General features: G+C 45.1%; 5 protein-coding genes across 5 annotated transcripts; 1 reads left to right on the forward strand and 4 right to left on the reverse strand.

Annotated features, from left to right (window-relative positions):
- Positions 1-94: 94 nt before the first annotated feature.
- Positions 95-1,344, reverse strand: EAF01_000019 (uncharacterized protein; the record flags this gene model as incomplete). Its single annotated transcript, XM_038908269.1, has 2 exons — positions 95-960; positions 1,017-1,344. 2 exons carry the CDS (start codon positions 1,342-1,344, stop codon positions 95-97), a joined length of 1,194 nt encoding a protein of 397 aa, XP_038775175.1.
- A 723-nt stretch (positions 1,345-2,067) lies between these two features.
- On the reverse strand, positions 2,068-3,564 carry EAF01_000020 (uncharacterized protein; the record flags this gene model as incomplete). Its single annotated transcript, XM_038908270.1, has 5 exons — positions 2,068-2,721; positions 2,779-3,137; positions 3,192-3,260; positions 3,326-3,400; positions 3,525-3,564. The coding sequence occupies 5 exons, from the start codon at positions 3,562-3,564 to the stop codon at positions 2,068-2,070; spliced, it is 1,197 nt and encodes a 398-aa protein (XP_038775176.1).
- A 1,163-nt stretch (positions 3,565-4,727) lies between these two features.
- Positions 4,728-6,771, forward strand: EAF01_000021 (uncharacterized protein; the record flags this gene model as incomplete). The annotated part of the gene is made up of 2 exons (XM_038908271.1): positions 4,728-5,056; positions 5,595-6,771. The coding sequence occupies 2 exons, from the start codon at positions 4,728-4,730 to the stop codon at positions 6,769-6,771; spliced, it is 1,506 nt and encodes a 501-aa protein (XP_038775177.1).
- Positions 6,772-7,189: 418 nt separating this feature from the next.
- On the reverse strand, positions 7,190-7,959 carry EAF01_000022 (uncharacterized protein; the record flags this gene model as incomplete). Its single annotated transcript, XM_038908272.1, has 2 exons — positions 7,190-7,429; positions 7,600-7,959. The coding sequence occupies 2 exons, from the start codon at positions 7,957-7,959 to the stop codon at positions 7,190-7,192; spliced, it is 600 nt and encodes a 199-aa protein (XP_038775178.1).
- Positions 7,960-8,491: 532 nt separating this feature from the next.
- EAF01_000023 (uncharacterized protein) lies at positions 8,492-10,272 on the reverse strand (the record flags this gene model as incomplete). Its single annotated transcript, XM_038908273.1, has 5 exons — positions 8,492-8,617; positions 8,721-9,746; positions 9,797-9,961; positions 10,013-10,103; positions 10,172-10,272. 5 exons carry the CDS (start codon positions 10,270-10,272, stop codon positions 8,492-8,494), a joined length of 1,509 nt encoding a protein of 502 aa, XP_038775179.1.
- Positions 10,273-11,837: the final 1,565 nt, after the last annotated feature.

The raw sequence follows: 11,837 nt of genomic DNA on the forward strand, positions 1-11,837 counted from the left end.
TAACACTGCTATCATCTTCCCACATCCACAAAGTAGATACCCCCATCCCAAGCCAGCATTCTCTTCAAAGAAGCACAGCAAGCAGACAGACATTTCACAACTCATCATCATTCGACGTTTGAGATTCCAAAGTCTTTCTTCTCTTCTGGTGTAGTGTATCCATTCCTCCATGATCCATACCGGCATCATGAGCACCTCTCTTCCCACTCGTACCTTCAACTCCACCAATCAATCCAGCATCCACTAATCCCTCTCCCACATCAGAAAATCCACACATAACCTCCACGAAACCATCCTTCGTAGTTCGGGACTGGAATTTCTTCTGCAGCTGCTTGAGCAAGACTTCGCGATCATTTTCCTTTAGCAATCCTTTGATAAATCTAGCGATGAACTCGAATCGAGATTTGCGTGATTTAATAGCCTTGTTATATTCTGTTGCGAGAGCTAGATAGGCTTCGATGGTTTGATCCGGGGTCTGCGAGATATTGATCCATGGAGGGGGATGGGCAGCTTTGCGGGATTTTGCATTTGGTAATGATTTGCTTGATAGTGGGGGAATTTTCTTATTTGTCGGTGTAGTAGCTGCGAGTGGTAGTCGAGGGGGAGGGGGTGGACTCATTGGACCATCATGCGTGAGTGGTGATATTGCTTGGCTTGATTGACGTCTGTTTGGCGTACGAGGATTGCGATCACTAAGAGATACATCAATTTCTGCCGACAAGACTGAAACGGATTGTGAAACTGTTTGGCGTTGCTCTGCAGTGGATGCAGACGTACGTTGCTCACGCGCATCGATAGTTCCTCGAGGAGGGATCATGGTAGGTCGCTCCGTCAACTGCTGCAGATCCGCGGCATCCGCACCATGACCAGACAAAGTAGTTTCGGCTGACAACTGATCCTTTCGCAACTCTGTATCACCGCCACGAGCAAGAATCAGCTCTGCAGATGCATCTTGTAAACCTATTCTCATCAGTTCCTCTCACACATTCGAAACTCTATCCGCAGCAAAAACTCACTCATCAGCCCACTCAACCTCTCCATCTTCTCCTTCAAACTCCGCACTTCATCCTCCCACTTGCGATTCCTCTGCATCAAATCTCTCCACTCATTTTCTAACTTCTCCAATCGATTCTCGGTATCCTTCAGTTGTTTTTGTGATTCCTCAAAGCGTCGTTCTGCATCTGCAGATGTCTTATCTATCTTAATTTTCAAATCCTCAAAGAGGGTCAAGAGAGAACGATGTTCCTTTCGGAATTGTAAATGGACTATGCTTTGGATGCCATTTGTAGCTCCTTGACTCAAACCAACACGTTTGAGAGGTGACTTCGCGGATACCGATTCCATAGTAAAAACACAGGAATGACTTATTAAAGAGAGATGAGATGCCAAATCAATAGACGATGTGATAATAGTAAACCTACTGCGCTCAGTGCTAAATAAGAACCATGAGTATTATACGTAAGAAAATGGATGATGGCGTGTCGATGAAAGGTGAAGGTCGACGTGAGCTTCTTCCCAGTTCCTACTCAGCTTAGCGAGCTCGCCGCCTGCACTTGTGACAACAACACGATTGGAAAAATGAGTTACTATGATGTTATGAATGAATAACTCTAAAAGGAAAACATGCAGACGTCACTGAAATATTTGACTATTTTTTAATTCATTTTTATTCTTGTTTTTGCCGGGATCTATGGAAAATGATCTCAGCATCTATCATCAATTGTACTACATCGAATGGACCAGTTTTGAGCCAACTGTAGGTAGATCTGAGTAGACATAGAGGTCGTAAGACAACCGATGAGGAATCCCTAAATACAGAGACTGAAAAGCAAAGAAGAACCCCCCAAACCTCTAATGCCATAAAATACGCAAGAAATAATCCCGCTGCAGGAACCAATGCAGCAACTTTTATGCTACCCATTGACCAAATCCTCACGCGCCGGGCGAACCAGCTACGCTCACTATCACTGCCCTTACAAAGGGGGTTTCGATGCTGTGGTCCTTTTATAGACATTCACGCCCGAGAACTCGTGATTTACCAAATTGTATATTAAAAGAAAATTAAGCTTAGATGAGATCAGCAACGTTCATTGGCATCTCCTCGATTTGAGTGCTGTAGAACTGCTCGATTTCTCTCATCATGCGGACATCATCAGCGGTGACGAAGTTGATGGCAACACCCTTACGTCCGAAACGTCCTCCACGACCGATACGATGAATGTAGTTCTCACGGTTGGCTGGGAGATCGTAGTTGATGACCAAGGAAACTTGCTGAACATCGATACCACGAGCCAAAAGATCAGTGGCGATCAAGACACGGGATGAACCGGAACGGAACTCCTTCATAATCAAGTCACGTTGACCTTGGTCCATGTCACCGTGCATGGCGGAGACGGTGAAATCACGAGCAGTGAGCTTGTCGGTCAACCAGTCGACCTTTCTTCTGGTGTTGCAGAAGATGACTGCTTGTGTGATGGTGACGGTCTCGTACAAATCGGAAAGAGTGTCCAACTTCCAGTCTTCCTTCTCAACGGCGATGTAGAATTGCTTAATACCTTCGAGGGTAAGTTCGGCCTTCTTAACCAAGATACGGACGGGGTCACGCATGAACTTGGTGGTGACCTCAAGGACGTCTTGTGGCATGGTGGCGGAGAGGAGAACAACTTGGGTGGATTGAGGAAGGAGTTGGAAGATGTCATAGATTTGCTCGGTGAAACCACGCTTCAAGAGTTGTTAGTGAAATTGTTCTCGAGTAAAACTGAACGATTTTAGACTTACGGAAAGCATCTCATCGGCCTCGTCAAGAACGAACATCTTCATGGAGTCGGTCTTCAAGAAACGTCTTTGGATCATGTCGTGGACACGACCTGGGGTACCAACAACGACTTGAGGACCATCTTGAAGGGCCTTCATGTCATCACGAACACTGGTACCACCAATGCATGCGTGGCACTCAACGTTCATGAAGTCACCGATGGCGACAACGACCTTTTGGATTTGTTGAGCCAACTCACGGGTTGGGGCAAGGATCAAAGCCTGGCATTGCTTAACGTTGGGGTCAAGCTTTTGGAGGACGGAGATGGAGAAAGTGGCGGTCTTTCCGGTACCAGATTGAGCCTGGGCAATAACGTCATGGCCTTTTGTAATGTATTAGATATGCTGAACAACTGTCGCATATTCGATGAACTCACCCTTGATGACTGGCATAATAGCACGTTGTTGGATAGCAGATGGACGCTCGAAACCATAAGCGTAGACACCTGTAATTCCATGTTAAATTTAGCCCTCCAAATATGTTTGTTTATGGATTTGATTTCAATCCTACCTCGGAGAAGCTCTGGCTTCAAGTTCATGGTATCGAAAGAGTCGACAGTCTCGTCATAGTTGGACTCGATTTGTCCTGCAAGAAACAAAAGTGGTCAGTCCTCTTATTCCTCTTGAATGATTTTTTTTTCTTTCTTTCCCACAATGCGATCTTGTGGGATCCATCTTCAAGACATCTTCAGAATATCAGTGTAACTCACCCTCTTGGATCTCCTCGAGACCCTTATCAGCGGAAGCCATATTTGCGGGTTGTTGAAGTAAAATCTAGATTACAAGCTCTTGCTTGAAATCTAGAAAATGATAAGGTTGGTAGGTGGAGGTGGGGTGAAAAAGTGCGCAAAGTACTCTTAAAGAGACTGCGACGTGAAGCTCTTAATTATTTGGGGTGGGAAAACTAGATAACAACTCCCGAGAACGAGAGTATTATGTATATCTAGTGGTTTTGATAGTTTGCTTGTGTTTGTAGAAGTTGTGATTTGGAGAGAAAAGAAAAGGAAGGGGAAGAAGAGGAGGGCTTTGATATTATAAAAAGTTTTTTGGGGAAACTCTCGCTTATTTTTTTTGTCCCGCTACTATTAGTTTTGAGCCAGTCTCGAGCCAGTCACCAGTAGTGAAGTAATAAGTAGATGTGCATCAAGGTAAGTAATAGATAATAGGAATTCCAAAAAAAGCAAACACTACTGTAATCAGGCTGGATTGGGAAGTACCTACCGATTAGGTACACACAAAGCAAGTATTCCAAAAATTGTTGAAAAAGGTTCATCCAATGAATAGTCTTTATATTCGTTTGTATTCGTTTGTTTCGGATTTTTGTAAAGGGGACTCTGACTTATTTCCTATTTGGGTATCGTTTTAGGTCTGAACTAGAGGAAGGTTAAGGACTATCTAGAGATCGATACTCTTGAATAATGACGAATGAATGAATTCCAAGATTGACTTGTGGACAACTAATAAACGTTATTCAATAGTTACTACTGTACACCTGCAAATATCTCTAGGTAGAAGATAACCTTGGAACCATCAAATATTGTAAAAAGCCACATCTGTTAAACAGTCTCAGACAGCTGGAGTAGGTAGGTACCTACCTAGGTACAGTGCAGTGCCACTTCATCAGCCACCTTCAAACTGTTAAAGTGGCGATCCACCCCCTCCATCTTTTTTGCTCCACGGACCACTCACAGCATGGCGAAGAGAAAAAATATATATTATATACATTCGATTGTAAAAAAATTAAAAATATAATTCACTCCTTATCTTTATCTTTCTTCACCTCCTCATCTACTTCATACCCATACATAAACCTCGTACACAATTTTACTGAACACCTCAACTTGCATATTGATTTTCTCTCTTCTTCCCCTTCCTCTTACCTTTACTTCCCCTTCCAAACTTTGATATCAACCATGAAATCGGCATCCAGTCTAGATTTTGCAACTCCAATCCAGCCTAGTGGCCATAGCAATACTATACCAGTATTCGAGTCAGCAGAGATCGAAGAGTCATCTGTATCCATCCCACCTCATCCGTTAGGTGTCAAGCCTTCAGGAAATCAATATACAGCCAACAGCAATGCTCGTTACGCGATTGGGTCTTTTCAGATTTTGCCGGATGAAGTTGTGGCCATATTATTAGAATCTTTGGATCCTGAATTGTTGGCCTTGCTGGGTTCAACTTGCAAATTCTTATATGCATTCACTCGATCGGAGGAACTTTGGAAACCTGTATTTATTGAGTGAGTAATTTTGATTCTCTTTTTCATTTTGTTTTATTGAATCGTATCAAACCTTTGAGACGTCATTTCTGCTTTGGGAGGTTGGAGTCATGGTAGAGAAAGACAATAGGAGTCATTCCTTTGAAATTACTCGCGTTTAGATATTCAAAAAGATGACTCTTTGTCACATTTCGAGCAGGGGAATGATTTTCATAAACTCCTACTTATTGGCTAGTTTGGAAACGAGAAAGGATCATTTGTATTTTCTATCGAAGCAATAGTGGGATTTATTCACCATTCATGTAGTTGGGACATTCTATATCCATAGAAATTACTTAGCGATCGAAGGCTCCAACACATCAAGTGATACTTTGAAGATTCGAATATTCACAGTCAGGGAGATTACAACATATCAAGTGACATTCTACAAATATACCAAACCCTTCAGCTGGAGAAATCATATAGAGCAACTAAAATATACATGTCACTCTTAAACCACAATTATCTGCACTCATGTGCTACCAATCTTCACCTAATTTGACTGCTAACCAAAACGTAGGTCCCCAGTATCCAAATCAGGTACCTTTGAATGGCGAGGTTCATGGCGTGCAACATTCCTCAACATAGAAGAAAGCCAACTCTCAAAAGTCCAATGTAACAATGTCTTCTCCGACGTCTTATACCGACCATTTCTCTGCACCCACACCCCACTAACCCCTTACACAACCAACATCCCTCTCAAGAACCAAATTCCCCGCCTCGAAAACCTGACCCCCGAAGAATTCACCTCAACCTGGAGCGACAAACCCTTCATCCTCACTGCCCCAGTGAAAGAATGGCCCGCCTATCATTCCTGGGACACCGAAGCGCTCCTCCACCAATACAGCGACATCAAATTCCGTGCCGAAGCCGTCGACTGGTCTCTCAAAACCTACATCCAATACATGAACCACAGCGCCGACGAATCTCCCCTCTACCTCTTCGACCGCGACTTCCTCTCCAAAATGAACCTCTCCACTCCCCCAGCCAGCTCCGCCCCACCCTACCAAATCCCCTCCTGTTTCGGCGAAGATCTCTTCCAGGTCTTTGGACCCAACCGTCCCGACGACAAATGGCTTATCATTGGCCCCGCCCGCTCAGGCTCAACCTATCACAAAGATCCCAACGCCACCTCCGCCTGGAACGCCGTTCTCCGCGGCTCAAAATACTGGATCATGTTTCCCTCCACCCCTTCTTCGCCTCCCCCACCAGGCGTATACGTCAGCTCCGATCAATCCGAAGTCACATCTCCCCTGTCCATTGCCGAATGGCTCCTAGGTTTCCACTCTGAGGCGCGTCGCACGCCCGGATGTATCGAAGGCGTGTGTGCTGCTGGGGAAGTCCTGCATGTACCCAGTGGGTGGTGGCATTTGGTAGTTAATCTGGATGCCAGTATAGCTATAACTCAGAATTTTGTGCCGCGCGCGCATTTGGTGGGTGTGCTGGCCTTTTTGAAGGATAAAGCAGATCAGGTTTCGGGGTTTAAGAAAGAGGTGACGGATCCGTACACGATGTTTGTGGAGGGCATGAAAAAGGAGTATCCTGAGTTACTGGATGAGGCCATGGGGGAGCTGGAGAGGAAAGCAGAAGGAAGGAAGAGGAAGTGGGACGAGGCTGTTGCGACTGGGAATGGGGATGGGGAGGCTGGGGGATTTAGTTTTGGATTCGGTGGGGACAGTGATGAGGTGGTGCCTTGAATACGTTAATTTTCTAAAGCCGATTCAATCATATCTTAAATAAAGAAAGGTAGGCAAGTTTGAAGAGTGTAAAGATTCGCCAATGGCTTCCCTTCTTGATAAGACCCCTAGATCCGGTGTATCCAGCTCTTGAAGGTTCATATGCAACCCGATACTCCCCCAGTTCTGAAAATCGATCACTTCCCATGTAGCTGCAGATTCCTTCGAGACTCCATAGGTACCATAACATACACCAGCTAACTCCTCTTTTCAAATTTGCCAAAACGCCTCCCAGACTCCAGACTCCAGATCCCCCATTCCTCCATTCCGAGAATCCAATGTAAACTCCCAATTCCTACATGATCAATTTCACCTTCCCAATCCCAATTCCGAAATGTAACAATCACAACACAATAGTCCCATTTAAGCCACCCGTCTCCTATTTCCTCGCAGCCCCAAAATTAGTCCTCGCCTTTTTATTTCCCGTATTTTCCCTCGTATCTGTTTCACTATCGTCACCCCCCGCCATCTTCTTATTCTTTTTCCCTTTCCCCGAAGAAGCAGATGTGGGCGTTGCATGATTCGATGCGCCGTCGCCATTCTTTGGAAAACTCATCGACAAGGGCGTCGGAGCCATAGCAGCAACTGGGGTTGAAGCTCCCGAAGGTAATGGAGAATCCTATTTCGAGGTTCCTGTTAGTCGCCTACCCAATTGCCCCTCTCCGAGTTTCCCCAACTTCCGTACTTTATGCACAGCATGCGCATTTATTCGAATCATTGTACCACCCATTGTCTCTGCAGCCCTGCTATCACAACAAAGAAATTCTCGAATAAAACAGCTCAACTCACAACATTGATCTTCCAGCTATGCGAACTCCCACTAAATGGTCTATCCGTCCCTCCCACCGCCGTACTCTTTCTTCCCGTTCCAGCACCTCTTCCCACTCCTCCCACACTCGCACCTTTCGCGTACCCATCGAATCCAGTTATGATATTTCCCTGCGGAGTCTCATCCAGATACTCCGTCTCCTTTCTAAAGATTGCCTCTTCACTGAGCGCCAAAACCCGCTCGAGATTCTTCTTTTGCTCTAATAATTGTTTAAGCTTTCGACGTGTTTCGTCGTAGTAAGGAAGGCCTGCTGTGGGGTCCGCCGAGCGATTTTCCTTTGAGGCGGTACCAAGAGCTGTAGAAGGTTTATTCGAGTCCATGCTGATTGATTGGTGAGTTGCGCGAGATAGCTGAGATGTGATTGTATAATGGTTTGGGCCCCGAAAAAGGAGCAGGAAGCTTGGGCAAGGGATACAGAATAGAAACTGACGCACGGACATAAAATGAGAGCTTTTTTGGTCTTATCCGCTTATCGAAGCTGCGGGTTGGGATAGGGCTGAAGATTAACCAGTAATAAAAATTGTCTGGAGCTCCGCGTTCAACTCTCATCCAGTTTTCTGGGGCTAGGCTCTCATAGAGGTCTGTCTATTACACATATTGAATCGAGTTGGATCGGACTCAATTGTCCAGCTGCAATGTCAACTATCAACTTACCTGTCATAATCCAAGTTCGAAAAGCAATTATCTGAAGTTTTTAAAAAAGGTATGGGACAGGTCAATTCTTGAAGGTTGAAATTGGTTGTAGCATCACGTTTTGCAGGTAGAACTAATGTTGCAAATGTATTTCCTTTTATGTGCCAGTATAAACCTATTGCCATAGCCCTTGTATGCCTGAATCGATTGATATGTTCCTCAATGAGCGTTAGCATGAGTTATTGAATGTTCGGTGGAACTCGAAGTTCTCATCTTCTTAATCTTTTCCCTTAACAATTTCTCTCGCAATTCGGCGGCTAACTTCTGCGGATCTTTTCTCAAATTCTGATGCCAAAAGGACGGGTCAGCGAGATAACGACGTAAATTAAGTCGGGTTTTCTTTCGATACAAACGAGATTCTCCCCTTGCCTTACGAATCACTACCTACCTGTGCAGGTTCGGCAGATCCAGCTGTTTTATTGGCTTCGACGTCTCGAGTTGGTGATCCCCTGTCACTTTTTTCTTCAGTATCAGCCCTCTTGTTTCTTCCATCCTCTACATCTGAAGAACTATTCCTTCTTCTTCGGCTTGTGGTTTCATATCTTTGCAGAGAACGACGTCTCTTTCCACTATCATTCCTTCCATTACGGGCTTCATCCTTCGAAGAATCCCTACGACGTCTAGCAGGGGGAGAGGCGCTTCGGCTAATGCTTCGCGATAGTCGCCTCGCATCGCGACTGCCTCGTCTATCTTTTCTGACAGGACTTGAGGGTGAGGCTGTTCTCTTCCGTGGAGTTGGGCTTCGGCTTAATGAGGGAGATGAGGAGCGAGATCTAGATCTAGAACTCGTGTTGCGACGACGGTATCTGCGAGACTTTGGAGGTGGAGAACGACTCAAGGATTCCGTCGAAGCTCTTCTCCGCTTTCGAGGTGGAGAGCGAGATTTTGAAGTCGAAGGAGATCTGCGGCGTGGCCTTCTCTCTAGGCTCCTCGCGCGTCCTCTACCACCCCTCCCACGGTTGCGCCTTTCTGGCGATCTAGACCTGCGCCTACGAGGTGATGGTGACCTAGATTCTGAAGCTGACCGACTGCGTCGTCTTGGTGGAGATCGTGATGGGGACTTTGATCTTGAAGGCGACCTAGAACGTGATAAAGATGGTCTTCGCCTTTCGCCTCGTCTGTCACGAGTTGCGGGAACGTAAGTGTCGCTTCGAGGTGGTAGGACATAGACTCTATTGTCTCGCGCTCCGCGTGGCGACCTCGAATATCTTGGACCTCTTCGATCGAACCCTCTGCCACCACTTCGATCAAAATCTCGATCCCCGCGACCACCACGCCAGCTATCTCCTCCTCCCCGCCCACGTCCGCCGCGATCACCTCGTTCGCGATCTCTTATTGCGTGCATGTCGCGATCTCTCCGTTCACCGTCTTCGCGACGCCGACGTGCATCGTCTGCAGCTTGCTCGGCTTGTATCTGAACAAGTATTAGTCAGTAATCCCTATAACCTTTTGAAGTGTTTGCACCTTTTCCTGTATAAGTTCCAACTTTTTCGCCTCGAGAAGTTCTTTGGGAACACCTTGAGGACTGGCCTGCGCACTGAGACAAAGTTTCCACAACTCCTTGCAAAACCCCGGTGTATCCTTGTCGAGAAAGCCGGTAAGTGATATTTGTAACTTTTTGATATCCGGCTGCAGTCAACATTAGATTGGTGTATGTTAAATTATTCAGATGATACCTACATATCGTGAACCCTCGATGAGATTAAAGCACAGTTCAATGACAACATCATCTTCAGCTCCTAATATATCTGATATCTTTCCTGCGATCCATCTACGTTGCACAATAAGGTCAGCTTGCTATTCCCTTGGTCTGGTATCTCCAAGCTCGTTTGAACGTACTTTTTCATTACCTCCAAATTAACCTTCTGAAAGTCGACTTTCTGATTGAATTCGGGTGGAAACTTGGTCGACTTCAGCAGCTTCGCATCGACGGAAGCCATGGCGGCGGCTGTTAGAGGCTATTGATACTAGGATGAGATGTGGTTGAGTGTATTATACAGAGTGATTGGAGTCGGGAAATGAGCTCGCAAGATAATAAAATACCCCAGTAAATAAAGCGCGTTCTACCGCATATCGTCACACAGCATGACTTCATTATGTAAGCAGTGATTGCACCAAATGACTCGTTGCAAATATCGAAATGTCCTGCAAAGCGAAGTAAAATAAATGGAAACTATTTGTTCTCCACAATGTTGATTAGTTTTATATGATTGTTTTTCCATTTCAGATGTATGCCATGGTCGCTGATGAAGGGCGAGTATTATCTAAGTCGAACCATGAAGCGTGAGACAGACAGGGCCGCAGAATGCTTTCAGAAATTGTCCTCTTTTCATATACATATCTAGCCATGCTCTATTTCATGTGGAATCGTAAGGTACCTAAGTAGTTCCAGACGTTCCTATCGTTCTTGGTAGGAGGCAGGAGAGTATTTTCTGGGACTGGGATGAAAGTAGAGGAGTACGATGTAGGAGGGGAAGTGTCCTCGCCATGCTTTTACCATACAAGTGTGAACAGTTTAGATCATTCACACAGTTTCTCTTCGGCATTTCATAGTCTACGGTAGCCCCCCCCCCAATGGCCGTTTCAATTGTTCATATTGTATGTCTTGCGGTGTTCTCTGGATATCAAACAAGTATGCGAGGTTGCCAATTTCAGAAATGATGCTTGAGTCTATCATCTCACCTCCCTTCTCGCATGGCCTCAAGAAGCTCCGTCTTGATAGCTCCAGTCTATACAGATTCAGAAGATGAAATTCAGAGTATGATTCGAGGCGCAAAAACAAGTATGAATCGTTTTCTTATTCTGGATTGACGGCGTAGATGCTCATAGTAAATCTGCTGGTCTGAAAGAGGTTTGTTTGGGATCCAGAACTGTTGCAGCAGATTAACTTGATCAACGTATAAGCCGCATTTATTGTTAACCTTCCTTCTATCTAAATATCTTCTACTATGTGTTTTGATCAGTGCTTGCTCACTTTCATTCCGCGTACTGTATGCATACACTCACATTTCTACATGATGATACTCCCCTCAAGAAGTCCCAACTGTGCCCGCTCAACAAAAGTCCTTCCGCGCTGTAATACTCTTCCAACCAAGCATTTTCGATATTTTCTCATAAATCCAAATTTGTTCTGAATCAAAAATGAATATATGACCGTCTTGCGATTAGCATAGTGAGACTATTGTCGCAATCTTTGTATTGATTTAACACATCATTCCGAATTATTCAGCACTAAATTCAAGCTCGTATTCAACATCATAAATTTTGATAAAATCAACAACTAAAGACGTATGTATACTACCCCATCAGAAACCAATCGGATGTTGCCATTCAGCCTTTCCCCAAGTTTCATCAGTCAAGACCAAACGATCTGAAGGGCAAAAGCGACAGGCACAATGCTAAATCTCACCTTCCCACCCATTGCTTAATGAACATATGAAATGGAGCACCATCTTGACATCGTAGTCGTCACCAAATCTTGCAAAGCACTCATCTTCCAAACTCA

The sequence above is a fragment of the Botrytis porri genome, assembly GCF_014898465.1.
Source record: "Botrytis porri strain MUCL 3234 chromosome Unknown BPOR_001, whole genome shotgun sequence".
Classification (NCBI taxonomy): domain Eukaryota; kingdom Fungi; phylum Ascomycota; class Leotiomycetes; order Helotiales; family Sclerotiniaceae; genus Botrytis; species Botrytis porri.